This window comes from Ammospiza caudacuta, chromosome 1, assembly GCF_027887145.1.
Source record: "Ammospiza caudacuta isolate bAmmCau1 chromosome 1, bAmmCau1.pri, whole genome shotgun sequence".
Lineage (NCBI taxonomy): Eukaryota > Metazoa > Chordata > Aves > Passeriformes > Passerellidae > Ammospiza > Ammospiza caudacuta.
The window spans coordinates 141,996,629-142,024,078 of NC_080593.1; the positions used below are offsets into that span (position 1 = coordinate 141,996,629).

Sequence of the window (27,450 nt, forward strand, 5' to 3'; positions counted from 1 at the left end):
GTCAGCCTCAAAGCCATTTGATTATTTTTCAAAAATGGTTACAAATTCTCCACCTCCATCATCAGGACAGACCTCCACAAGCTATCTAAGAAACTCAAGCAACATATCTGGTTTTGGGGCTTTTTTTTGTGGAGGGGGAGGGAGGGGGAGAAACTTAAACATGCACTTTTCATTTTGATTTATCATATCCAACATTTTATGATGGGCAGGATTTTTTTTTTTTCCCAGAAAGCCAGCTGAGCTGGCTCTGAGAGACCTCTGTTCACCAAAGAGGTATTCAGTTTGCTGCACCTTGGCAGACACTATGGAGAGCTGGGAGAACATCCAGCAGGTCTTCCTGGTGGATCTTGGCATGAGTGGATTCCAGGGTGCCAGTAAGAAATGAACAGCTATTCCATTTAATATCTAATTCACTTTCCTGCACTACTTAATGAAGACAAAACTGAATTTAAAATCTTTGCCCTGTCAGAGAGTTCTGTTTGATTTGTGATTTGTTAATGTTCTAAGGAATCTGTACAGAAGACAAATGGTATCTAACCAAAAGTACCACTTTCCCCACTGAAAAACTGAGCATGGAATTTTTCTCTCTTCCAGAAGGAAGGCAGAAATCAATCCAAGCCAGTCACTGGTTCAGAAATACGAGTGCTTAGATTCATAGAAAGAGAGCTGAAGATAGAACCATAGAAACATAGAATTGTTTTAGTTGGAAAAGACCTCTAAGAGCATCAATTCCAACCATTAACCCAGTTCAGGGGGCTTGGTACTCAAAGAACAACAGGTCTTGCCATTAAAGACTGAGACAAAGAAGGCTTTAGATACCTCAGCTGTTCCCTCATTCTTTGTTACTCTGTCCCCCCACGTCCAATAAGGGCTGGAGATTCTCCTTAGTCTTCCTTTTTTTGCTGATGTATTTATAGGAACATTTTTATTGTCTTTTACTACAGCAGCCAGGTTAGGTTCTGCATGGGCTTTCACCCTTGTAGTCTTCTCTCTGCATAACCTTACAACATCCTTTAGTCTTCCTGAGTTCCCCATCCCATCTTCCTAAGGTCATAAACTCTACATTTTGTCCCGAGTTCCAGCCAAAACTCCCCATTCAGCCAGGCTTGTCTCCATCCCCACCAGCTCATCTTTCAGCACACAGAGAGGGTCTGCTCCTGTGCCTTTAGGATTTCCTTCCTGAACACTGTCCAGCCTTCCTGGACTCCTCTGCCCTCCAGGGCTGCTTCCCAAGAGATTCTCTGAACCAGTCTTCCAGGTGGATGAAGTCTGCCCTCCAAAAGCCCACACTAGTGGTTTTGCTGACCCCCTCCTTATTTCTCCAGAAACTGAAAACTCATTGTGTGATCACTGTGCCCAAGACAGCCTCCAGCCATCACATCACATCACATCATCATATCAATCACATCACATCACACCATCACATCATCACATCACATCATCACACCAGTCCTTCTCCATTCCCAAACAACAGGTCCAGTCAGGTGCCTTCCTGAGCTGGCTCCCTCACCAGCTGTGTCACTCCAGAACCTCCTGGATGACTTGAAAGATGAACACTGCTCAGAGGAGGACAACCTTGGTTCCCAAGATTTGTCTAGCCTTCTCTTTAAAAATGTCCCTGACACAAATCCTCAGCTACTCTACTGTAGTCCTAGGCCAGTTCCACCATTAGGAAATCTTTGCCCATACTGGAGAACATCCACTGTGGTCCTGGGGTTACTGTGAGTTCAGGTATCTTTACATGCTTGGGAAACTAACAGAAAACTTGAATTTGCGTTTTTAGCTAAAAGTAGTTTTAAGATGGTCTTTACTGTAACCCTGCCAAAGTAATTCCAGGAGAGCAATGGTCACAGAGGAAATGGGCAGTGGGAAGAATGCAGGAGAGGAAGTTCAGAGCTAGAGGATAACTGCAGTTTGTCACTGGTCTTTGATTTGCTGGACAGCTGTCACCACTAGCTGTGTGGCACATGAAGAAACACACACATCCCTAAGGATGCAAAAATAACTGGCAAGGCAGCTTTAATAGGAAACCACTGTTATCAACTGTAGTCAGCCAAATTTCCCTTGGGGATGTCAACTGGGGCTCGAAAATCAGTCTGAGGTTTGCCTGGTATTTAAAATACATTTTTAGTTCTTGCTGATACATCAAGCCTTTTTGCTTTGCTGACATTCCATAGTTTCAAGCTTTTCTCCGTGGCCAGGAACATACAATAAAAACAAGAGCTCAGCTTTCATAAACCCTATTTATCTCAGAAGATGCAGTCAAAGAAATATCCCTAAAGTAAAAGTATTCAAGCTATGAGGTTGCCACCTATAGCCAGGATGTGAGCTGCCACTTCCCAAGAGGCATGACTTTCCCAGATCTGACACTGTTTATATTACAAGACCAGGCAAGATCACAGCCCAGGCATTTACAGCAACAACTCTTTTAATTTATCTATCTTAAAAAAAAAAAAAAAAAAAAAAAGCAAATATTGAAGGCCATGTCTTAATAAAAATTATGAATATTCAACAGAAGGAAGACAAATAAAGAATATTCTACTTGGCAGTTACCTATGCTGAGCTTTAAACTGGCGACACAGGACAAATGGCTTTAGTGCTGAGCCATGTTATTTCATCTAGATTACTTTAAAATACACAATTAGGGCCATCAATCTACAGAACTAAATCCCACAAATATCAGCAAATTACATACTGTAAACTATGTAATTTTTAAAGCTAATACTATCTGTTCTAATTGTCAGTGTTTCATAGTTTTAAAATAATTACAGCATTAAACTACTTTCAGAAAATTGTACTGAGAACTGAACATCCTTCTAAAAGAAAAACTTGGGATGAATAAAGTTAATCTCCAAAGTTAGTATAACCAGATTGCATGCTACAGGTTATCTACCTGTGGAGCCAGGATGAGAAATTAAGATTTCAGATTTAAGAAATAACCCTGGGATACATAATTTAATAAAATAAAGAACTTCCTGGTAACAGCATTAGACTTTCAGCTCTCCTAACAAACATATCACCTATCCAAAGAGAAATTATTTTTGGCAAAAGAGACATACGATCTCACGACCCAACTGATTTGATCAATGGAAGTTTCTTTCCTGCTGTGGGTAATAAATCACCCGAGCCAGCAAGTGCCAGCCATTTACAGTATGAGCTGGCTGAGGATAACTTGAACATCACAGAGCTGCTGCAACTTCTGCAGCTACAAGAAAGTGGAAACTCCAAGAAGACAAACAAGTGTGTATATTACCAAGTGACTACACCTAATTCCACCCTTGGTGTTAGAAAAATACTTGCCCTAAAGGAAAATTTTACAAATTATTTCTACTAGGAAATTTTACAAATTATTTCTCTTTGTTTTTATTCCTACAACAGAGATAAATATTTGTCTATTTGTTGAGATTTATTTTGTAGTCTGTACTGGCCTCATATATTGGTAGAAAAAAAATCTTAAGTAATTTAGTTGAGTAACACTGCAAAAAGAAAATTGGGAACTATGTATTGATAATATTCACATAACCAATTTTAGAAGTAGAGCAAATGGGATTGCACTGGCTATCATGTCAGCAGTTTCATAACAAAATTTCTGGATTTTTAAATACCCTGTCTTCTTTGGCTTTTTTATTTCCTTAGCCATATGGAAAACAGCAAGGCACAATTAACTATTTGTCTGAAAACAATCTATTAATTAACACGATTCTGTGTGAATGGGCTGAAAATCACGTTCTTTGCTTGCCAAAAAGCTTCCATTTCTGCCTCATGTTTGTGCTCTGAACTAAACATAGCTGCAGATACACAGCTTGACACGACTGGCCAAGGCAGAAGAGAACAACTGCTGCCACGGTTTTTCAGTACCAGCAGCCATTGAGATGTTCTAAAGATAGGCAGGGGGTCAGGAGAGCTTCACCTCTGCATCTCCTAAAATTCTTTACTGACAGATCCTTGATTTAACTGGACAGAAACAGACGAAATCCTAATTAAGGCATTTAAATTTGTGACAGAGCTTGAAAGAGAAAAGATTTGAGGGGGGAGGAGGGAGAGTAAGTTACAGGGTTTTTTAGGCTTAACCTTAAAAATATAGGGGTCTGACTTCAATGATATTTATATCCTTTCAGTTCTACTGACGTCAATGGATTTACTCCCAAATTATGCCAGATGGAAATCAGGCTAGCTATTACAACATTTTCATGCATATAACTAGTACCCCTTTAAATGTACCATTTATTCAAAAGTACATCCTGAGGCAGAAGGCATGTTCAGATAGCCCAGCCAGCATCAGAGGCAGGGACAGTCAGTGCTGGGCATGGTGAGGCTGATCTGCAGAGTCATAGAAGGGGAAGAGAAAGAGGAGATCTGGAGCAAACTTCATTTGCTGTTATCTGCACATGCACATAACCTTTGCTGCTGCTGCTGCTGAATCCTGGGCACTAAGCTGATAATGTCTGGGGCTGACACAAGGCAACATGGTGCCTGTTTGCTTCCCTGGAAGAAAAGTAGTCTGAGATCTCTGTTACCTGTGAGACTGGTATTCTTATAATTCATTTTTTAGCACAACACCCTGTAATGCTATTGTTTCCAAAACTGTGAACCACTCTGCAGGTCCACACAGGGCTACAGGTGTGTAACCATTATCAGTTAGTGGTTGCCTCCTTGTCACTGTTTTTCAGAACTGTTCACTCACTTGAATGTGATCCTGTAACCACAACCCATTCCTTCTGCTTGCACTTGCAAATATCCAAGCAGCTGTTTCAAGTTATTTGAAGAGGGCAGAGACTGAAGTTTTACTTGATGTACCCAGGCTAACGGAAACTGATGATGCACATGACCTTTGCTGAGTGCAAACTGAGTCCAATCCGAAGGAAATTAAGAGAGAGGAGCTAAAATTCCTCTCTTTGAAGTCTTCGTGCAGCTGTGAAGAGGTAATCTTATGTGACTACAAAAGGTTTAGAGAAGGCTGGTCTTATTCTTGCCGGTAGAGAAGATTTCCATACCTTCCAAGCCACTCAACATTTTGTACACCTGTCTGTACCCAGAGCTCTCTGTAGTTCATCTATTCATTATCTGCTCCCTCCACTGTCACCTTCCTCCAGGCTCCCCTAGCTCATAATCTTCCAAGCTCTTCCAGTGCTGTCCCACTCTTCCCTTTCCCCCAGCTCTAATTGTTTTTCTGCATGCATCCATCTGGCTTATGTCCCAGAGGAACAAAAATCACAGCAGAGACATACCAGATGTTTTGTCCCATGTCTCCCTCTTCTTGCACACTCACAAGAGTTAGAGTTTGGAGCAGGGTCTGCTCCTACTGGTACTACTTCTGCTGCAATCTCACACCATGGCATTCCAGCTTTGGCTATACCCTGGGCACTTTCATTCTAAAATTATTATTATTATTATTATTATTATTATTATTATTATTATTATTATTATTATTATTATTATTATTATTATTATTATTATTTTATTATTTTATTAGCCACAACGACAACCCCCAGAACCTGAGCTGCTCTCTTTCTCATTTCAAACTCTTGCAACAGCAAAGGAAGAATCCAACAGCAAGTCAGCTCATCCTCAATAGCTAGTCTTCCCAAAACCCACAAAACCAAACAAAAACATCACATAAAAGGTTCTCACACTGCCCCATTTAAGCTGTGCAACCCCTTTCCAATCTGCTACTCATTCCAACACTTCCAGCTTCTTACATTTCTTCCAGTTGCCTTTGCTTTGTCAACACATGCCTACAGTTTTGAGCAAGCAGATTTAAACCTCGGTTTTGAAAATTTAGGTGAGAGAGTATTACTGTATGCTGTAGCTCTGTGATTCAGGGATCCAAAGAACATAGCAATAATAAGGATTTCTTATGTGGAATGAATACATGTACATGTTTAAACATGAAGTTTTAACGTATTCTCCAACCTGAAGAGCCCTGTATTAAATTTCCCAGGGTGACAGAAGCCAGAGACAACACCATAAACTATTTATTTCATAATAATGTACAAGCTTTTCATTCCACATATGAATAGGTGAGCTTCTGTTCCCATAGCAGGCTTCTCTCTTCAAAGTGAACCTTTTAGAGCCATTTCCATAAACATCCCTGGCATTTCCAGCATGAAGTACAAAAAAGCAGCTATAGCCACACTACACTTTGGCAGCTACTCTGGCCAATGTCTGCAACTATTTTCAGCACGAGATCAACAAATGAATGTTTGCAGAGCAGCATTTGCTCAGCAGAAATGTATAAACAAAAAAAGCTCCAAGAATAACACAATGTGTTCACACAGTTTCAGGAATCTTCACTGCAGCTAATAGTAATTAGTAATTAAAACCCAGGTGCTTCCTTCCAGCAGAGCTACTGGTACTGCAGGAACACCTGAAACTCAGGGAATCCAGAAAAGTCTGAGAAAACCTTTGGCAAGTCCATTTGTCTTCAATGTGACTACACTGAGAGCAGAAGGTCAAAACCCCCAGACAAATGTCCTTTAGACATAATGCACTTTGGCTCCAGATGCCCTTTTTGCACCCTGACTATTGAACAGGCTCACTGTACAAGCCAGAATGCCCTCCCAGCAGTGCCACAGCAATGGGGCAGCTTCTCACACCTGAAGAGGGCTTTGCTCTTCTAGCAGGTCCTGTTTTGGATACTTCTGCCCCCTTCTCACCCTGTCCCTTCCAGCTGTTTCCTATCTTGCTTCCAAAGTAACACCAAAGACTGGATCTCTGCGGACTTTGGGTTTTTCCATTTGATTTCACTGGATTTTCTATTTGAAGCAGTAATGGTCTTTCAGCCTTATTGATCAGTTTTCATTGCACAAAGAGGAGGACAGAAAACTGTGTGTGATCTGCAGAAATCAAATTTATTCTGTCTCTATTTCTCTGTCCCTTAAATGTGGTTGTTTGGAACTTACATTGAAATTAAAATTGAAAATGTTGCTTTTGTCCTAGTCATTGAGTAATCCTTTCTTCCCTTCCTAATCCCTCAAGTGAGGAAAGCAGTCAGTACAAGGATATTGTGCATGTTGGGATTTTTGTCTATCTCTCCATAAAGATAATTCGTGAAATACTGTCTCTCCCTAGATTTATAGTTGTAAAATGAGGTCAAGATCTTGTTCTTTGAGGGAAGTGTTGCTTTTGGAAATGACCAGAAACACCTTCCAGAAACACAAGGGATGCTAGCTGTTTGCAGTAATTCAACAATCGGTCTTAAGAATTTTACTTATGAATAAAGAAGAAATTTGCTAAGTATTGCTAAATAAGGTATCTACTAATAAAAAAAATATACCTGAATGCTCCCAAATTCCTTGCAATGCCATTGTAATCATTGGATGGCAAAATCTGACAAGGTTAAATCTAATGTTATTCAAAGGCTGTTCCCTGAAGCAGATTCCCTTTTGGTAGTAGAATCATTGTCTTACTGTTTAAACATTCAGGCTTTCCTCTCTATTTCACACTTCATAAAGCACCTTTATGGTACTGAGGTGATTTTTTTTCCCCCAAACAGAACAGAAGGCAGTTTGTTTTTCCAGCTTTGATTAAATCCTACATCCCACAAGCAGTGAACCTGTGATACTGCCCTACTGTTGTTCCTGTCTCCCTCTATTAAGATGCCAGCATGGAATGTCTCTCCTGCAGCCCCGGCGCGTTCTGCTCCGAGGCCGCCGCCGGCGCTCCGGGTCTGAGGTTAATGTGTACACAGCACAACTCATTAGCCCTGCATCACTATCTGAGCCAAAAATCAACGTGATTGATCCAACAATATGTTTGGGCTTGAGACTCAGACTCAAATGAGGTCTCACCAAAAGCAAAGGTCAGCAACTTGGCACAAATTTCGCTGTGCACGGAGAAAGCTTTTCTTCCAAACTATTCATCAGGGAAGGTACAAATGACAACTAATATGGGCCTCATTAAAAATGAGTAGAGGAAACCCCTTGGAGAGGACAAGGCTCCCTCAATATCAAATTTCTCTTCAGTCTTTTACTAAAGCTTTTATTTACATTACAGTAAAGACAATGTGGAGCTTAAAGATAGCTGTGGGGCTTGGGGTTTAGGAGACTCGTTAGACTAATTATCGTGATGTGCACTATCAATTACTGTCCACTTAAGAAGAGAGGGTAATTCTGCAGGCAGAAATAAATCTTTGGAAGTGAAGAATCTGGAGTAAAGGGAATAAAAGGATTTTTTTTTAACACCAATATTTTTTTAATGTTAAAACTCCGTTGTCATAACATTTCCCATCTTAAAATAACTAAAATAAAACAATCATTAATTTAAGAGTGGGAGAGAGAAGAGGAATGATACATGAAACCTTTTCAATTGTGGCTTTGTTTCAAGTACACTTCTTACAAGGATTTCACCAATACTCAAGCACTTTTGCCACAGTCAATCCCTGAAATCAGAACTTCAAAATATGCTATTTTACATATGGTATCAGGACGTTCTTTCTTCCTCAGTAATAAAGGGTGTTGAAAATATTATTGATACAACAACTAGACTGCATGAGAAATATTTCCCTGCAGTCTACAGAGTTGCTGTGTTGCAATATAATTGTCTAATGGCGCATTTTTGTAAGGGTCCTCATGGTATTATGAAGTATAATTTTATTTTTACAGGATTTGATAATAAGGTAAAAGGCTGGCATTAACAGTCTTAGGAATTTGTTACATAACCAGAGGTTGAGCATTAAAATTGAACTGGATTTGTAGAGTAGGCACTGAGTTAATGTCTTGCCACACCAAAAATTGTAATGCATGTAACTTTTCCTGCTTCACTCCTTCTACCAAAACTCTCTTAATACTTCTAAAGGTCAATCCCTCTTTCCAACAGAGAACACAACTTCTCCTCAAGATATAGTTGGAAAATCTGTTAATTTCTCTCTGTTAACAGTAGTTTGGCAAAGCAGCTTTCAAGGCATACATGGCTCCTGCTTGTATCAGCAGTGCCACTCTGCTCTTCCACAGCAGCCCTGCAACATTAACCAGCTCACCTGTCCTAAAAGCACTTGTGGGGGGAGATAGGGCTGCTCTGACTGCAAGCTGAGTGGGTCAGTGTGGTGGGGCAATAACATGCAAAAAGAGAGGAAAAAATCCAAATGTTTCCCTCTAAATTAGGGTATTTTTACTAAGAATAGCTCTACTTTTGCCAGAAGTTTTCTCTGGGGATCAGCTGAGGGGGCCTGGGGGGAGAAGAAGGGCTGCAAAGCAAAGAGGCTTTTTTATGGCCAGTTCTGCTGCTTTCTGAGCTATTTATTCATGTCATTAATCAAAATGCTGAAATAGGAGTATTGTTATGGTAGAAAAAAACCCCAAAGAAACGATGACTGGGGTGAGAGGAATTCACACTGGGCAAAGCCTGAAGGTCAACACTCCCCCAATGGGCCCCTCCATTCCCCTGAAGGTGATTTTTAACTTCAGGAGACAAAACCAGCAAATGAGAATCAGGTAACATTGAACAGAGAAAATGCAGCTTGATGGGAACTTAATGCCTGAGAAATCCAGGATTCTCTAAGACAGACAATCCCTTTCTTTTTATGCTCCTAACACACAGCCTGTAAGCAGAAAAATGCAGAGAAATGAGCAAACAGACAGAGTGCAAGGGCACAGCTCTTGCAAAACAGTGTTTGCCAGCACCCCCACACTGCAGGGCTGTGTGCTCAGGGGGGCCCAGCCCGGGGATGTAAGCATGTCTGCCTGTCCCCTGGCAGTGAAGTGGCATCCAGGGGCTGAAGGGTGTCCCCAGCGCTGCTCAGGCTGCAGTCAGTGGGGTCAGTGGGGTCAGTGCTCAGGGCTTTCCTATTGCTCAGATGCCTTTGCCTTGCTCTGTTTCAGCTGAGTTTGCCCCAAACTATTGCCCTAACGGCAGCTTCCTCACCCTGAATAACCACTCCACAGCATCTCCAAATGCCCAGGATGGGCTCCATGCCTTCCTCAACCATTGTGCTGCTCTGGTTTCTCCCACCCTGCATCCTACAGCTGGGCAAGAACAGGCTCTCCCCTTTCCTAACCCACCACTGCTGGCACCCTGCTCCAACCTGCACGCCACTCCAATGTGCACCAGTGAGAGGAGGCAGAAACACACTGGGGCAGAAGCAGATCAGTTGTTTTGGCACTTAAGCACTTAATTAAGAGGACCACCCTCCACTCCCCACTGACAGCAGGGCTGGATATGGGTTCAGAAGAGGTCTCTGCTCCCTATGCAATGTGTTTTGTAAAGGAGGTTCATGTTGCATTTAAATCACATTTGAATACCAAAGAGCATCACTGCCTCCAATTCCTTCACTATCTTTCTTGCAATATTTTCTGTCACAGGCTGAGAGAAAAAAGGAACCTTTTCCCCAGCTTCTGAATAAAGGGGATCAAGTCTTCCTTCACATCACACCCGTATCTTTGCTGGTTTTTTGGTTTTTTTTTTCAAATGAACTGTACTGCAAATATGTTCAAACAGAGACTTTCAAACCTGTACAGCCCCAAAAGGTAACATGACCCAGCACCTGCACAAGGGGAGCTGGACACTTTTGGACAGATCAACAGCAACTGCGAAGGCAAAAGATGAAAAGGCCCAATAACCTGAAAATTTAGCAAAATTTAGGAAGAAAATACCTCAACCACCAAAATCTAGAGCTCCTTGTCTAGCAAAACCCAACCTAGCCAAACAGCAGTTTCAGTTTGGGTTATCTAGAACAAAGAGTTAAGTATTCATGCCGTGGCAGACACACTGTGCAAAGAAGCCAGTGCTCAGAACCACATCAGGATGTGCTCCAGACCACACTAGGACATGGTACCACAGCTACCACCCTGTTCTGTTGGAGAATCCAAGAGAAACAGCTCCCACACCACAGGCAGGCACTGAACCCCCCATATTTCCTTTTCCATCCTCTCCCTCCTTTCAAGCTAGAGCCCAGCATTTCCCCTGCCAAGCCCCACCTGGTTTGCTGAGCAGAGATGTGCAGAGCTCTCTGTCCCAGCAGAGCCGTGTGGGTCCTGCCTGGGGCTGCTGTCCCCTGCCTGTGCAGGCAGAGCTGACAGAGCAGCAGCCACACCTCGGGCTCAGAATTCTTCCTGATGCAGGGAGGGAGAAGTTAATTAAACTCTGTGGAGAGGAATGATTATAAAAAGGAACTTTCTCATCATTCCTGGAACACTGATAGACATATGCTGTATTTTTTGGAGAAAGCTCTCATCTGCAAGGACAGTCAGATCAAGGCTGAGGCAGAGGGAGAGCAGGAAGGATGTGATTACCTCTGCTGGGATCTGAGCAGAACTAATCCAGCCCTCATGGGAAGGGCAAGGGGATATGCAGGGCCCAGTTCACACTGCAGCTCAACTTCTGCAAGAATAATTTAGTACCTGAAGGCTACCACAGGAACAACAGTGCTCATTCACTATTTAACTGTGCTCTGTAATTATCTGAGGGGTTTTCCTTCACTACAACAACCAACTGTACTGCAGAAATACAGACTTTTGATTTCAGATCCTTCATGCGTTTAGCAACATATTCCTATAATTTTTCATTATTTGCTTATACCTATTCTTCTTTCCAGTCCCCTTGCAATAAGCACTTCACTTAATTTTATTATTTGCTCATCTGGGAAGAAATAACATGGGTGTTATAGATAAAGGCAAAGCCTTTAAAACAGCACAGTGAATAAAAAGGCTGTTTTCAGCCTGAGTTTTCCTTACTACAGCCTTTTACTGAATGCACTGAAATCAAGGAGAGAACGAAGGCACTGCTGGTAAAAATGGCCTGTGGAGGAACCTCACTGAAGCTTGGAGAGGAAATTACTCTTCATGCTATTTCAGGTTTACGTCTTTCCTAAGAACAGGCTGATCGTTACCCCAGATAATGAAGACTGTTAATGTAATTAAGAACTCTGTTCTGCTGTTTTACAAAGCAAACAAATAACAATAAGTTCCGGAATTAATAAGCTGCAAGGTTAAGTGACACAGGGCAAAACCAGAATTCTTCATTTGGATATAAGTGTTCCTCAGCGAGTCATTAGCTGGTACTTAAAAGTGCAATTTCTAATTTAGGACACAGAGAAGGTTTTCCATTTGAGGTATGTGTAATCTCTAAAAGGTCAGGTCAATTTTAAGATTATGACCAGATATATATTATCGATACTAGAAATTGCATCCTTCCTTAACCACAAAAAACAGGAGAGCAGGACCAAGCTGCCTTGCTCTTCTTCCTGTATATTATAGGAGGGTAGTATTTCCAAACTTGTCTGTAAATCCCTTCCAAGTTAGGCATTTCAGTAATAGTAACAGTATTTTTAGCAAACAACCATTTTTCAATTTATCTGATTAAATAACATATTTATTTGTACTGAGTTAACACACAATACAACCCAAAGCTTGCTGTAGGCTCAGCCTAAACTTGCACAGGTACTTTCCAGGCACAGAAGAGAGACCTGGGGAATTAGTAGAACCTGGATTTTATTTCTGAAAATGCTGCTGGTTCAGACTGTGCAGCCCGATGAGGCAGCCACCCCAGAGAAACAGGGACACACTGCCTAATGAAGCAGCAGCTTCCCAATCCCCTCTTCCTTGCCACAGGTTCTCATTACTGGTCTTGCACTGGGATTTGCCTCTGTCACAAAGCCTGCAGAAAATTAATGGTGTCCCTCCAAAAGTAATGACTTTTCTACGAGAACTGCCACCACCATGATGGAAGAGCTGGGAGTGCTAAGGGGAACAGTGGCAGCTGCAACCACAGACACAGCCACGCCACATTTTTTAAAATGCTGCCTAGCAGATGCTGTGCTTCATAGGAAGGTGGTTAAAAGTTGGTTACAAATGAGTAAAATCAGATAACATTGAACACATGTTAAATAATGGCAAAATGTTTTAACTTTGTGGTGGGCTGGTGGATTTCTCATGCAAAGACATCCTAACCTCACTTTTACAATTTGGAAATCATATAAATTTTTTTAACTAAAGATCTCCATTTCTTTGAAAACCGTTTGTCTGTGATGAGAACAACAATATGGCTCTGTTGCTGTCTACTTATTTTGCTAACCTGTGAACATGCTTCCTAAGGAAATGGTAACATTTTCATTTCATACTGGGGAAGAAAAATAACCTCAAATACACACTCACGTCATCTGCCTAAATCTTGTTTGGACAGCTTGCATGTCTCACAATTTTCCTGTTATCACTAGCTCCTGTGAATTAGAGTGAGAGCAGGGAGATAAATGTAATACTGCAATATACAGCTCGATACTGAAGATCACTCTGCTGTGACAAGCCTTGCACTCCAGCACTAACACAATGATATGGTTATCTAAGGTTTGAGGAGACTGAACAGCCTGTAATATATTAACACACTTTTCATTTCAGAGATAGTGTCAGGAACTGAAAAACAACTCTGGTTCACCATGCTTTGGTTATTTCCCCTCAGGTCTTTTCTCCCCTCTGAAACCCACACAAGATTTGGGGAAGCAGCAACACTCTCACCCTGCACAGGCAGAGCAACATGAACAGGAACCAAGTGCTGGGGTTAAGATCTGGTGAGAAAAGCCCATAAGGTCACTTTTTCTGCAGCTTCAAAAATTAACATTCTAAAAGGCAACTTGCAGGAATTCCTATTTTTAGGTTTCTCAAAGGAGCTTTCAGATAATTTTAAGAAGTCCACTGCCTGTAAGACATTTGACATCTGGAAAGGAGAACAGTCTCTGGCTGCAGAAGTGCTTTTTCTCTCTTCCAAGCCTACATGAAAAGCACCACTGGCACAGTGAGGACAGAGAGAGATGCACAGCTCAGGGTTTTATTTAGTTTTGGGTTTTTCTTAACTGACCCAGCTTGATGCTGGCGCCTGGCTGCAGTTCCAGCTGCCCCTGAAGCCAGTCATGCTTTTGCTTGTGTGGCTGACTGCTGAATTGGCAAAAGCTACCTTCACAAAACCCCTTTTGCCAGAACACCTTTTGTGTTTGCACTGAAGAAGAAAAAAAATTAGATAAAGCTTCTGCCAGCAATATTTTTTTTCTATTGCAGCAAATGTTACAGACTGATAAAATAAACCACCATTTCCTCAGTGTTTCAGCTCCTCAGTTCAGAGCAGAATTTGCTCCTCATGAAGAAACTCGGTGGATGGGTAAATGTAAGGAGAAGAGCAACCATGCCTGTTTCAGCTCCTCTGTAAGTCATGGGATGTGCAGAAGTATTAAAAAGAGCGGGGGGAGAAAAGGTGGGGAAGACATTTTTACAAGGATTGAAAGTGTTTCTGGAGGAGCGGAAACAATACAAATTTGGAAAAGCTCCTCAATATAGATGACATTACTAACTTCTTTTTTTTATTTGGTTGCTAAAAGTATCTTTACAGGGAACATTATTAAAAGACAAGACCTGGAAAGATTAATACCCACATGTAACTATTCCCTCATGCTTTGCATGGCTGTTAAATGCACAGGTCTTGCTGAAGGGAAAAGACAAATACAGGAAACACAAAGTGATGAGGAGTGCACACACCTCATCACAAACCAGTGCTTGGTATTTCTCTTAGTTACAGAGAAGTTTTAGACACTGGTGACTAATACAACTCCCTAATCCTTGGTCAGCTTTAGAAACCTTCCTCATAAGGCCAAGGTCAGGACAAGGCTACTTCCTCAATAACAGAGGGAAGATGGCATCTCTAATGATTGCTTCTGGCTGTTTTTCTCCTTGCCTGTAAGAAGGCCACAGAGAACATTTGCTTTCTTAAAGTGATGCAAGCTCTCTATTTCCTAGCAGACAGACCCTCACTGCCCACCAGGAACCTGAAGGTGGAACTGCAAAATGGAAGTTTCAGGTTGAAACTCACAAGTTTAGTGCTTTCCTCACAGGGAAGTTCAGTTAAGGTGGTAGAATCCTGTTAGCATGCAATGGCTTAATATCTTAGACAACCTACTATTTATTTTAATGTTACCCACCTGAGGGAGGCTCCCCTAATGAATCTATTTTTGTAATGTCATGTAAGTTGAAGTTTAGAGCTAAGTTTAGAGCAGAGTCATATAAAAAATATCAAACCAGGAAATAGCTTAATTGAAGCTCAGAGTAATCACAGCAAATTACAGTGAAATTTCCATGGGATTACATTTTGCATTCCCCAAACAAGCAGAGGAATTCAGCTCACAGTCTTCCCAATTTGCTGAGAATTCACTTTAAGGATTTTCTATGTAAGTAACATAATAAAAGCTGTCTCCAAAGTTACAGTCTAAGATGCTTTTGTGACCCTGTGGGAAGCCCATGCTGGACTGGTGGCCCTGTGGAGAGAGGAGCCCCCCCTGGAGCAGGCAGGACCTGTGATGCTGCTGGGGACCCCCATGGAGCAGCTTGTGAGGAACTGCTCCCGTGGGAAGGACTCCTGTTGGAGAAGCTCCTGGAGGACTGGCTCCTCTCCTGTGGGAGGGACCCCACCCTGGAGCAGGGGGGCAGAGTGAGGAGTCCTCCCCTGAGGAGGAAGGAGCAGCAGCGACAAGATGTGATGAACTGACACAGCCCCATTCTGGTCCACTTGTGCCACAGGGAGGGGAGAAAGGTAGAGAAAACCACAAGGGAAGAAGGGAGGGGCAGGGGAAAGGGTTTTTTAAGATTTGGTTTTATTTTCTTATTACCTTACTCTGGTTGTTTGGTTATAAATTCAATTAATTTTTCCCCAAGTTGAGTCTGTTTAGTCCATGATGGTATTTGGTGAATTATATTTCCCTACCCTTATCTCAAGTCACAAGCCTTTTGTTTTCTCTCTCCAGTCCAGCTGAAGAGGGGGAGTGATACAGCAGCTTTGGTGGGCACCTGGCATCCAGGCAGAGTCAAAGAACCACACTGGTATTCACAGGGACTTCCTCAAATCACTGCAGGGTTCAATCTCTTCCCACTAACAAACCCAAGTTTTTTCACAAGGAGCATCTCTGGTCTGTGTGTCCCTCAGCTGCCTTGACCACCTCCTCTGAAACAATGCACAAACAGCTGGCATATACACAGTATATGCAGTTATCTCTCTCATCCAGGCTGTACAGCCCACAGTCCAGAAAGAATAAAGAGGATTTCACATCACATTTTGCCACATGTAGGGATTTTCTCTACTTTTCAACAGGTCTCCAACATGAGAGAAAGGTAGGAACTTTTGACATCACTCTGTTACCACTGCACAGTTCTTTTTTTAGTGAAAAAAGCAAGTTGCCTTTTCAGTAACAATGTCACTGCAAATCTCTCAAGGCTAACTTTTGGTAACAGCCACCATAAATACACTGGAACACGCACAGAGCCAAGCATAACCCTAACAAAGGCAAAACAAGTTCTACCACTAAATTTAGAAAGACCTCAAAATGGTCCATATTGAGTAATACAAAATAAGATTTCAGCCCATAAGGGGAAAGAGAAAAGAAGAAAAAAAAAAAAAAAAGAAAAGAAAAAAGGAAAGAGAGAAGAGAGAAGCATTTGATTGGGATATTGTGTATTAATTGTAAGAAGAGGAAATTCATAAACCAGGAGCCATGTGTCCACTTAAGATGATCTGTGGATATTATACTTACAAGATCTCTATGACCTACTACAGAACAAGAACAGTCACCCTTTCAGAGGAAAGCATTTTGCAACAGGAAAAGCCCCTTATGTTCAGCTTTTTATAAGTAAGAAATACAAAAAGGAAAACAAAATTAAAGATCCCATGGCTGTACAGTTTAATACTGCTAAAATTTACTTACCAATCCTTTGGTGTTTTAATCCCAAATTATTCCCCCAAACTTTTACATTTTCTACAGCACTAAGCAAAAGAGTTTTGCTGTTGTCCCCACTCAGTGAGCTTGGAGGGAGGGACAGGAAAAGCTACAAAATCTGCCTGAAAGGCTTGGCAATCTTTGTGTCACTGCAAGTGGTGCAGAGTGACCCGTGTTTTGCTAAAAATTAATAGCATGCCTTTTTAAAGGGCACTAGATAGAAATACAGCACCTGTGCCTGTGGATTCCATATTTTCATCTACAAAATCCCAAAAAGAGATCAAACATACAGTATTTTTTTCAGGGCAGTTACAGTCAGTTTTGCACGTCTGTGCTGGATGCACAGGTGGAAAGGGCAGTGAGCACACAGTGACCATCTTTCCACACCCCCAGCTGGAGGGGCAGACATGCTCTGAATGGCTGCCCAGGCAGCAGATGGATGGGAATTGTTTCTAGGCACAGTTCTAACACTGCTACCATAGCAAATCCACACTCACCAGTTATCAATGCCTAAAACGAATTCTGAGACTACTGATTTAAAATCAGATAATCTAATGCTGATACCACCCCTGTGCTTTCATGGGTTGTCTCTCCACAGGTCAGCAGATCCCAAACTACTCTCGAACAGAACACCAGCTTTTCTCTGGGCATGAAACATTTTAAGACTCAAACTTTGAAAGATGGGCAAGAGTTGCAATTGCAAGCCCAGGCTGATAGGATGCTCAGCTCAAATGCAGGCTTACAATTCAACAATCTCCCAGCCTTTATGGGAAGCTCCAGATCATGCCCAGCTCCAGAGGCCAGGCACAGCAGAGGGGTGATCCATGGACCAAGTAAGTACTTCCCAAGCTGGGAGTCAAAAGTGACAACTCATATACATGATGGGAGCTGTAAAAGCAGGTGAACTCAAGGGCTGGTGTCATTTTTTGTGACTCATGTCCCATCCTTGAATTTGATATGAGACTTTTTGATCTCCCAGGAAAGTCTTTGTTAATTGGCATGTAGAAGCAAAGACTTCTGGGGACATAACAGTTTTCTGCTTGATTTTTTAAAGCACAAAAATTGGCACGTTAAGAAAAGAAAGGTCTTCAAGGAAAGGTAAATCAAACCCCAGAATCTCATTTAGTCTCTCTACTTCCAGACAAGGCTGAATTCAGGAACAGAGAATAAGATATAGAGAGCTTAGAAATGAAAATAAGAGTGTTTCCATTACCTTTTCTGCAAGCCAGCCTAGATGCCTAATCTCTCGACTTCCAGCAATCCCTGTTTTACCCAGCTGGTCTCTGACCTCTGCAATCACCCTGGGGATGAGCTCATTGACACTGGAGTGGATGGCATTGAACCAGGCCTGGGCTGTGGCTGAATCCTTACTCCTGAGCACCACGGTGTGCTTGGCATCAGGTGAATGAACTTCAATAATTCTAGAAAAATGGGGGGAAAAACATTATGTTCATTCATATACTAATAGACAGCTACATTTATTACCTCATTTAGTGAATGCAATGAGTTAAATTGGATACTAATATTGAGACCTAGCACTAAAAACTTACCTTTAAAACACCTGAACAGAGTAGGTTCATCTTAACTGAAGCCAGGTCTCTACTGGCATTATGATAACATCCTTGAGAATGGGATTTGCCAGTGCTGATGCAACCCCTCATACAGCATATCCATAGAGTTTAGAATATAATTTCACTGACACGGACACTGCCCAGAACCACAGACTGCATGGAAGGTGACTGTGGAGAAGCCAGGGATAAGCTGCTGCTTTCCTTAGCTGGTTATCATGGCACAACCAGAGTTTTACAGTATGTTTATTTTATCCATGCAGAGATAAATGAAAATCATCCCCATCCCAAACAGAGGGATTTTCCTAGGATTGCTCTGTGGTTTCAGTGATACCAGTAGACATTAACACAGGCCTGGCACAACTGGCTTTCTCCAGGATCTACCAGCATCCTCAGTGCTCCATTTAGAGCCTGCTAACAGTGGCTACAAGAAAGTGCTAACAACAATCATATGATTGCTGCTGGCAGGCACCTTTCACAGATTTTCAAACTCCTGTAGAAGGAAATGAGTTCTGTTTCAAAGAAAACATTCCTACTGGACTATCCTGTGGTTTCCACTGCGGTTTGAAAATTACAACTGAACACAGTTTTCAGGAAAATGAATCCTGTTCATTGTGGTAATGGGACCCGTGCCAACACCTTTGCTAACAACAACAACAAAAGTGCTTTGACAGGCAGCTGCAGCTATTTCAGCTCTGTTCTTAGTGAAGTTATTAGTTATTAATGGGGCTTTGTGTGCTCTTTATAGCTTTGTGGCCATTTTACTTGAACACCTGGTAAATAACCCACAAAGTAATAGCCTGTTTTATCTTTATGTAGCAACTATAAAACAAAGCCCTGGTCACTGCCCATCACTCAACTCTGTATCACATTTGTGCTTTTTTATTATAAAAGTACAGTGGCAGCCCCAAATGCTACCCTCCCAAATTCAACCTGGGATCTGAGCCTAAGCATGTACTTCTGCCCTGTGTATGCCTGCCCAGGCTCTGGGACAGACAATGACTCCTTTCTGCAGCAGAAAATTAATTAGTTCAGTGGAATTTATTCAGGTTGAAGTTCAAAACAGACTGTAATGCAAATATTTGTTGTGCAATTACAAAATCCAGCAATCAGGAGCTTAACTAACAATTAAGAGGTTTTAATTATTTGGTTAAACCAGAGCAGAATCCAGAACAGAGGGTGACTGGATCTGCACAGCTCTCTGGGGCTCAGAGAGGAAGGATCCCTGGTTTCATGCCTGTCCATTTTGAGAAGGGGAGGTTTCCACGTAGACACTGTTCTAAATATAGAAAAGGTCATGATTTTCCAAACTCAGCAGCTGAACTGTTCAGGGTCCTAAATCACTGGATAGCTTAAGAAGTGGCTTGATTTTTCAGGAAGCACTGAGCCAACACAGTAATGCATGTTTCCTCAGTAAAGCTGCTGCAGTTCAGCACTATCTGAAAATTAATGTTCTTATTTAGCCACCCCAGGATGCACCAAATTTTCACTTTCAAGTACCAAAGTAAAATTCCTTGATACATGATGGCAGTCTTGTGAACTAGAAAACTGTATTTATAGACAGGCATTTTCCAAATCACACTCCCATTTTTTCTGAACTGCTAGAAACAGCCATCTCCTTCATGGTTAGGATTTAGCCATTTGTGTCCACAGATCATTACAATCATGCACAGCCACCATACTCCAGTCTGTCTTTCCATCACAAATACAGCTCTCCCACTGCTGAGTCCCACTGTGACTCTGAACTGCAGCTGGAGTGCGTTCTTGTAGGCAGCCACCACCAAAAACAAGCTAGACAGGCTTGGACTTTCAAAATACATTGTGGTAATCAGTGAAATGTTGCTTATTACTTACAGAACAGTTTTTGGCAGGAGATCTTACAGTATTTCACAAATGAGGTCAGTGACAGCATCCTCATTTCAACAACAAAAAAAAGGAAAAGTGAAGAACCCAGACAAGGCAGGGAACAGGCCAGGAGCAGCAATTACGATTTTCAGTCCTCTGTCTCCCATTTTAATATGTCTTTTAAAAACATAAATTATTTGGACAACATAGCAGTACTGCGCTGCATTTGAAAAATGTTAACACACCATACAGATTGTGTGAAACAATGCTCTTTACAAAGCCTGTGGTTTCTACAGGGGACTTCCACCTACAAACTCGCTACACATCATGCAGTAAACAAAGTGCTCAACACAGACTCTGAAGGCTCAGAAGAAAGTGCTGCTTTTCTGCTGCAAAGGAACAGCAGAAAATTTGTGTGATTTCTTTATAAATTAGAGTTGTAGCAGGTTTTGACTTAAAAATAAATTATTGAGAGCTGAAAGAGCTTGCAAATGGCAACCTATTTACCTCTAGTTTGTAAATTCTTCCTTCAAACAAGTGGATTAACATACAAGCAGGTATTTTAGTACTCTGGCCTTCATTAAAGTGCATTTGCCTTGATGGGACTATTTAAGTATTTCTACAAGAGTTCTATCCCCTAAAATAATGAACATTTAGACAGTTGTCAACAGTTGTGTATAAGGGGTTCTAAACCATGCATATTCTTTCTAATATCTACATATTCAAATGTGATACCAAAGTCTAAATTCTGGTATACATATGCATACACACATACTGAGCCATGCTTGCAAAAATACTCATCCCTCAGTGACTGGTAATGGAGCTAGTTTGGGAATGCTTGTCCAAAGTCACCAAAGTGTGATGCTGATGCACCACAGTTGCAGAAAGTCTTCCTTGTTCCATGAGCTGAGTAACAAGATGACTGGACAATACTACTGACACTTCTCAAAACTCAGTTCAATACAGGATGCTGCTTTGACCATGCTGAAAATTATTCTTAAATTATTATTTACCCACAGCACTTTTCCACTCCCAGAAATACATCTGCAGGCATCATTCCTCAGCAAGCTGCTACACAGGCCAACTTTTACTTACACACCCCAAAGTCTAAATCCTCAACTGCCTCAATTCTGCTACTGGTGACTGCTGTAAGATCTAGACTAGAAAACCTTAGGAAATCAAGCTTGCAGATTTCCACCAAAAACCCAGGACTCCTGTCTCCACAGTCAACTGGGATGGAGATAATAAAATAAACTTCCAATCTTCCCAGAAGCCCATGGGCTCTGACTGCAATCAGATGCTGAAAGTGCTGCATCCCTATAAACTCTTTCCTTTTCTGCCTTTCAGCCCACGCTGCTTTGATTCACCAGTCCAAATGGATGATGCTTTCTGTACAGCAGCTGACTGATGGCATTTCCATACTTTCTGAAAAGAAGAAAATACCAGTGACCTTAGTAAACTCCAAGACTAAGGCACTTAAATGCTTCCAGCAGTCTAGCCATTATAGTTTTGATTTGTTCCTTGGCTAAACTGACCACCTCTTACTGACTTCTGTTTATCTGCAGTTCAGTGATAAAGTTCCCTTAATTCCCCACTGAAATGAAATATTTAGGGCAATGCCACAGCTGTGTTTATTCTCACACTCCACCACAGTTATGTAAATACTGCATATGGAGCTGTTTCTGATAAAGCCCATACCAACCCAAAGGAATTATATGTTAGCTCTAGATGCCTGCCAAGATGCGCGGCATCTCTCCAGCTTGGCAATGCATATGAATGATATCACATTTTCTCAGAGATCATTTGGCAAACCTTATAATAAAAGAGTAATTTTCTCTCTCCTTCTCAAAGACCCTCAGTGAGCTGAGGAGTGTTTCCAGCATCCCCTTCTCCACCCGCAGAACACGGGGGTGACACAAAACCCAGTGCTTCCAAATGCTGCAGCCTGGCACGTAAGAGGAAAACTCCCTTCCTCTCCTCATCAGATTTTCTACTTCACAGAGGATCAGAAGGAGTTGAAAGCAAATGTTTGGTAGACCATACTCATTCCACTTTTGATAAAGCTTCTTTCTGTAGGAGTGTTCATTATCTAAGAAATACCTTTTATCAAAACTCTTGAAAGTACTTCTGCCACCAGCACTGGCTCAGGACCAAATCAGGCACTGAGTTACACTTCATGACTCTTCCTGGGTCAGATTATGTACTCAGTAACTGATTAAAGTGTGGAGTAAATCCCTTGAAGTTAATGATAAGCTGGAGCCAGAGTTATTCAAGTCCATCACACTACTTTGATTTTGCACTGGCACAGAGAGGAACAAAACAGTCTGTCACTGACTTTGCAAACTTAAAGATGAATCAAAGGCCAAACTGTTCACTCTGCACTTCTCCTCCATCACTGTCTGCACATGAAACCACAATAAATAATTTTGGTTTTTCTGAGTATACAAACATAGGAACCTTTCCAGGAAATGGGGGGATTTAGAAGAACACAACCTGATTTATATTTGAAAAGTTGTAGGTTTTGTTATAAAATAAATTTTGAAAAACTGTTAATTTTGAATTCTTTTGAATTCTATGTGTTGCATCAGGAGATGAACCAGGAACAGAATACATTAAAATTAAGCAATGGAAATTTTGGACTTAGTCTGCAAGGAAAATATTCCAGAGAGAGACTGTTAGGCTTGCAGTGAATTCCCCAGCATACTCTCTGAAGAAGCATCTTCATTTGATGAACCTAAATGGAAGTGAAAGCAATTTTACCAAGCAAGCACTGCTGGGTAAACAAGTGGAATTTTTCTATGTGAAAGGCTCTCAGTCCCCTTGCTGTAAGAACAGTACTTGCTGTATTAACAGTTACTTGGTGACTTTCAGCTTACAGTGCTACAAACGATGTAGATACTTTCCTGGGAGCTGGACTAGACTGATGTCCAACCAGAGGGTGTATATATCACTAATGTGCTGTCACAGTTGATTTCATTTCCATTTGCCACTAGCTGGGCTTTATTACAAGGGATATCAGAGGAGTTGTGCCACATGCAAGTAAAAAAAGGATTTGGTTCTGCAAGGGACTTGCTCACACCACTGCATGCAGATGCTGACCAACCTGCAGAGACATCACAGACTGCCTTCTCCACCCAGAGCAACCACAAAAGTAATTGAATAGTTTTTAAATGTATATGAATATTAAGGAGCAGGACTCTTACACCACAGTGCCCAAAAAAATCTCTGCTATTTTATTTTCTTGATTTTTTCTTTTATATTCTGGTTGTCATTGTACTGAATATTGGTAATCCAGGAATAAAGAGTTCAGCCTTCTTCACAGCAGAATCAGCATGAAACAATGGCAAAAGTGCTGTTCCAAGGAGCAGCTGGTGTAAATTATTTGGGGAAAAAACCCACAAACAGCATTATTTCATAGAGATGTCAGGAATTTAATTTAACTTTAGAAGATGCTGAAATTTTGAGAACAGAAGATGTGATTGGTATATTCAATACACTGACCAGAGCTCCCTGAAGCAAACTCAAGGCAGCAGCAGCAAAGCAAACCTTCAGCAGCTGGAGCTGCATCTGGGCTTGGCAAAGAGCATATAGCTGCAGCTGGTAACAGTGGGAAATGCCCCCTTCAAATCGAGAAGAGGGTGGAGGGTCTCATGCTGCTGAGTAAGTTCACAGGTTTGGAGATGGATTAATGTCTTGTGAAAGGAATGCCATTCTTGTTGTTAGGAAATGCTGTAGTAGGACCCAGGGGAAAGAAGAGGATGTGATCCACAAGTGCAGGTGAAAACTGATATGGAAACAGGGAAAATTAGCAGGGCTGTTGATAGATCAGCTCTGTCTTGTGGATGAGTTGTCACAGAAGGAAGTCTTGCTGGAAGAGAGAAATGGCAGGTGTGCCTTATCTAGCAGGGTATGTCTCAATGTCTCATTATGTTATAGATCTACTTTTTGACTTCCATGATCAAGAATCCCAGGGATCACTGCTTACTAGCCAAGTGAAGCAAAACCAAAGCCAAACAACCATGACTACAAAGCCACAAATTCCTTCTGGATCAATTACTGGCCTCTGAGAGCTGTAGGAAGAGGCCCCACCTGGGAGCCAGTGTCCCAGAGATACTGCCAGCTTCTTTGGGGACAGTGTGCATGGGTCACCTCCTGACACTTTCACAACTGGCAGTAGACCCATCTTCCCATTGAATAGACATGGAGTCTGATGGAAAAGCTGTGTGTAAGTGATGAGAAGAAGTAGCAACTTCAGCAAAACTGTTACTACAGTAAAAGAGGAATTCCCATCAGCAGAAACACAGGAGAAAGCAAGCTAGAAGTGAGCAGAAGGTATTATTAAAATAGCAAAGTATTCACACACAACCTAAGCACTAAGGACCAGCCTCAGGATGTACCAACACTGAGCTGGGGCACCTCTGATGGCAGCCCAGCACCAGGGCTCACACTGTGATTGCCATTTGCTGCCATTCCCCTGGCTACACGAGGTACAAGAGAAAGCAGATGTAAATACACCAGCTGAAAATCCTGCTCCTTAATCAATGGCAGATCAGGCCAGACCAGAGCTGTGAGACTGAAATCCAATTTGCAGATGGGCTGGTAGGGGAGGGAAAGGCCAGCACTGAGCACAGGACAACAGCCAGGCAGGAAAAAGAGCCTTGAGGCTGTCACTGTCTCCAAGCCATAACACAAGGACTGTGGGGACTGGGAGCACAGCAGGAAACTGAAACCCTTGCACATCAACATTATTTCTTTGGGACATCTCAGGGTCTTTAAACTGCTCTTCAGTTTATTTAGCAGAAGCTTGGGTGTCAGCACTTATATACCTTTACATACAGATGCACATAAAAACATGATTAACTATTTGTTCTCCTCTTTCCTGCAGCACTCCCACTGCTCTTCCTTTCCCTTTAGTCTGTGACACATTTCTTGGAGCATCTCTCTTTCTACACCTTCTCAGAGCTTTGGTTTTTTTCTTTTTTACAAAAGTTTTTGTTAAGTAAAGTCTGCTGCAGTCTTCACTCTCTGGGCTTGTTGCTCTGCCTTGCTGGTTGGCTTCTTCTTTAATCACTTTTTCTTAATTTGTGCTCCTCTCTTCCCTCCATCCATTTCCCAAGGCAGTTCCTTTTTTTTCCTGTTTCCCTTCACCTGATTATTTTCCAGTTCCTTTGCTCTTTTTTCCATTTCTCAGCTCAACCCTCTACAGCTGAAGCTGATTGGAAAAATCCAAATTCTTTGACTTTTTCAAAATTCCTCTAACTGAAGCAATGGCTGAAAAAAACCCAAAATGCAACACAAAACCCCACCAGCATACGGTGGTTTTTTTTCATTATTTAAATATTTTCACAGGAAATAAAGACTTTGATTAAAAACTTGTTAATCAAATATCCAGCTAAAAGCTTTCTTCCAGCCTTAGTTACTGCCACCTCCTCATCACTCACATCCTTCCTCACCACCCAACTCACAGGGACACATTTTATTCCTGTCAGGTCATGTTCAGCCCAGCTCACACATACACACAGATATCCATAAAGTTTTATTTACAGTCACATATAGGCATGCATGCACAGACACTGCTTTTGAGTTACACATTCAAGAGATTTACCCATTCCTATTAGATTTATACTGGAGATGGGAAGGACACCAGGAGCTCACCTGTATGGCCCAGAAGGATGGGGAAGGGAGAAAAGTTTCTTTTTTTTTTTTTTTATTTTCCATAAAATGAGACATGCCTAGTCCCAAATTCACCAGGACCTGCAGAGATCAGACACAACATGCTGTAACAATCCAGTTCTACACTGGTATCTCAAGCACCCTGCAGGAAAACTCAGGGGTTTCCACTGTGTCCCCAGATCCTGGTGCATCTCCCAGTAATTCAGCTCTCAAACCATTATCCAGAGACTACAGCAGTCTTTAGGACATTAGAAACCTATTTTAACAGGACTTAACAGAACAAGAATTTAATAATAAAAAAGAAAGTAATGAAGTTCATTTTAGTTTCATGATTTGTCTTGAAAAGGCAAAAATGCTCATCTTTATGGGAGGGATAGTCCTACAGGAGTGTATTATCTCAGTGGCCTTTCAAGAAAGATGAGAAAAAAACTGTGGCTAACAGAAAAACTGGTATGACCCAGACTAAAACTGTTTGGCAAGTGGGGAGTTTCACAAATTATAGAAAACAACTATTTCACATAATGAAAAACAAATTTAGAAATCACTGTTTCTGTCTAGAAGCTTCAAAGCTCCAGCTCCTACAGGTTTAGAAAATTTCTCCTGATCAAGATAGATGACTGCAGCTTACAAAATGCACCAGCAATTGCAGGGCTGCCCAAAAAGCAGATGATGTAGATGGCAGAGAACTGTCAGACAACAAATTATAGAACCATTAATTATCAAATCTAGCAGTTAATGGATTATTAATTGCAGCAGTTAATGACTTGCCCCCAAAACACTGTTATGAGAGGAAAAAATGCAAAGTTACAGTGCCTCATGAGACAACCCTAGCCCTGAATGCAGTGACCCTGGCTACTGAGAAGGGTCACAGCCATGCAGGGTATCGAGGAGGAAGAGGAGGCCTTCCCCATGACCCACCCCACAACTCCACTCCTGCTGTCCATACCCCAAATTCTTCCCTCTCCTACTCTCAGAGTACTAAAGAGGATGCAGCCAATGCTTTTTTAACTGAATTACCTAAATTCTCTCAGCTTGAAAGAGGCAACAGTAGACAAACCTCAGGTGCTGCTTACTTGTTCATCTCTTCCCATAAAGAGCAGGTTTTGTAAGCAGATCAGCAGTTACAGAACAGGAACACAACAAGAGACATCCAGCTTCACACAAAAGCTGGATTTGGATCCATTACAGTAAAATAGTTGGAAGCTAAGGTTAAAAACACATGTTCATCATGACTTTAAATTCACAGCCTTTTGTGGGCCAGGCTGTAACAGACCAAGCACACTGTAATAGCACAACAGGGTGATTTAAGGATGAGGGGAGAGTCAACCAGAGTTTCACCCTGATTATCGGCACTTTTGTTCTTTTCTGGATTTGAATTATACTCTTTCAAGTTGCTTTACTTTAATGTTGGATTGTTGATATAGTAATCTAAAGAGATAATAAACACAGCCCACCAGGAAAAAAAAAACCCAAATGCTAACAAAAATTCTTGATATAAATCAGACTGACTCAAGCATGCTCAATGACTTCTTCAAAGGACTTATTGATATTCATACAGTACAACATGTCTGTACCAATAATGATAATTAACTGCTATGTGCCTTTCATCCAAGGAGCTCAAGCTGTAGCTCACAACAACACTATGAATTAAGTATGGTCTGTGCATTTCACAGAGGCTCTACA

General features: G+C 41.6%; 1 protein-coding gene across 1 annotated transcript in view; it reads right to left on the reverse strand.

Moving 5' to 3' along the window:
- Positions 1-27,450, reverse strand: part of SNTB1 (syntrophin beta 1) — a 113,015-nt gene that overhangs the window by 23,849 nt on the left and 61,716 nt on the right. Inside the window, exon 3 of the mRNA XM_058807822.1 lies at positions 17,895-18,102. Coding sequence (XP_058663805.1) covers positions 17,895-18,102 — 208 coding nt within the window. The remainder of the gene's footprint in view (positions 1-17,894; positions 18,103-27,450) is intronic.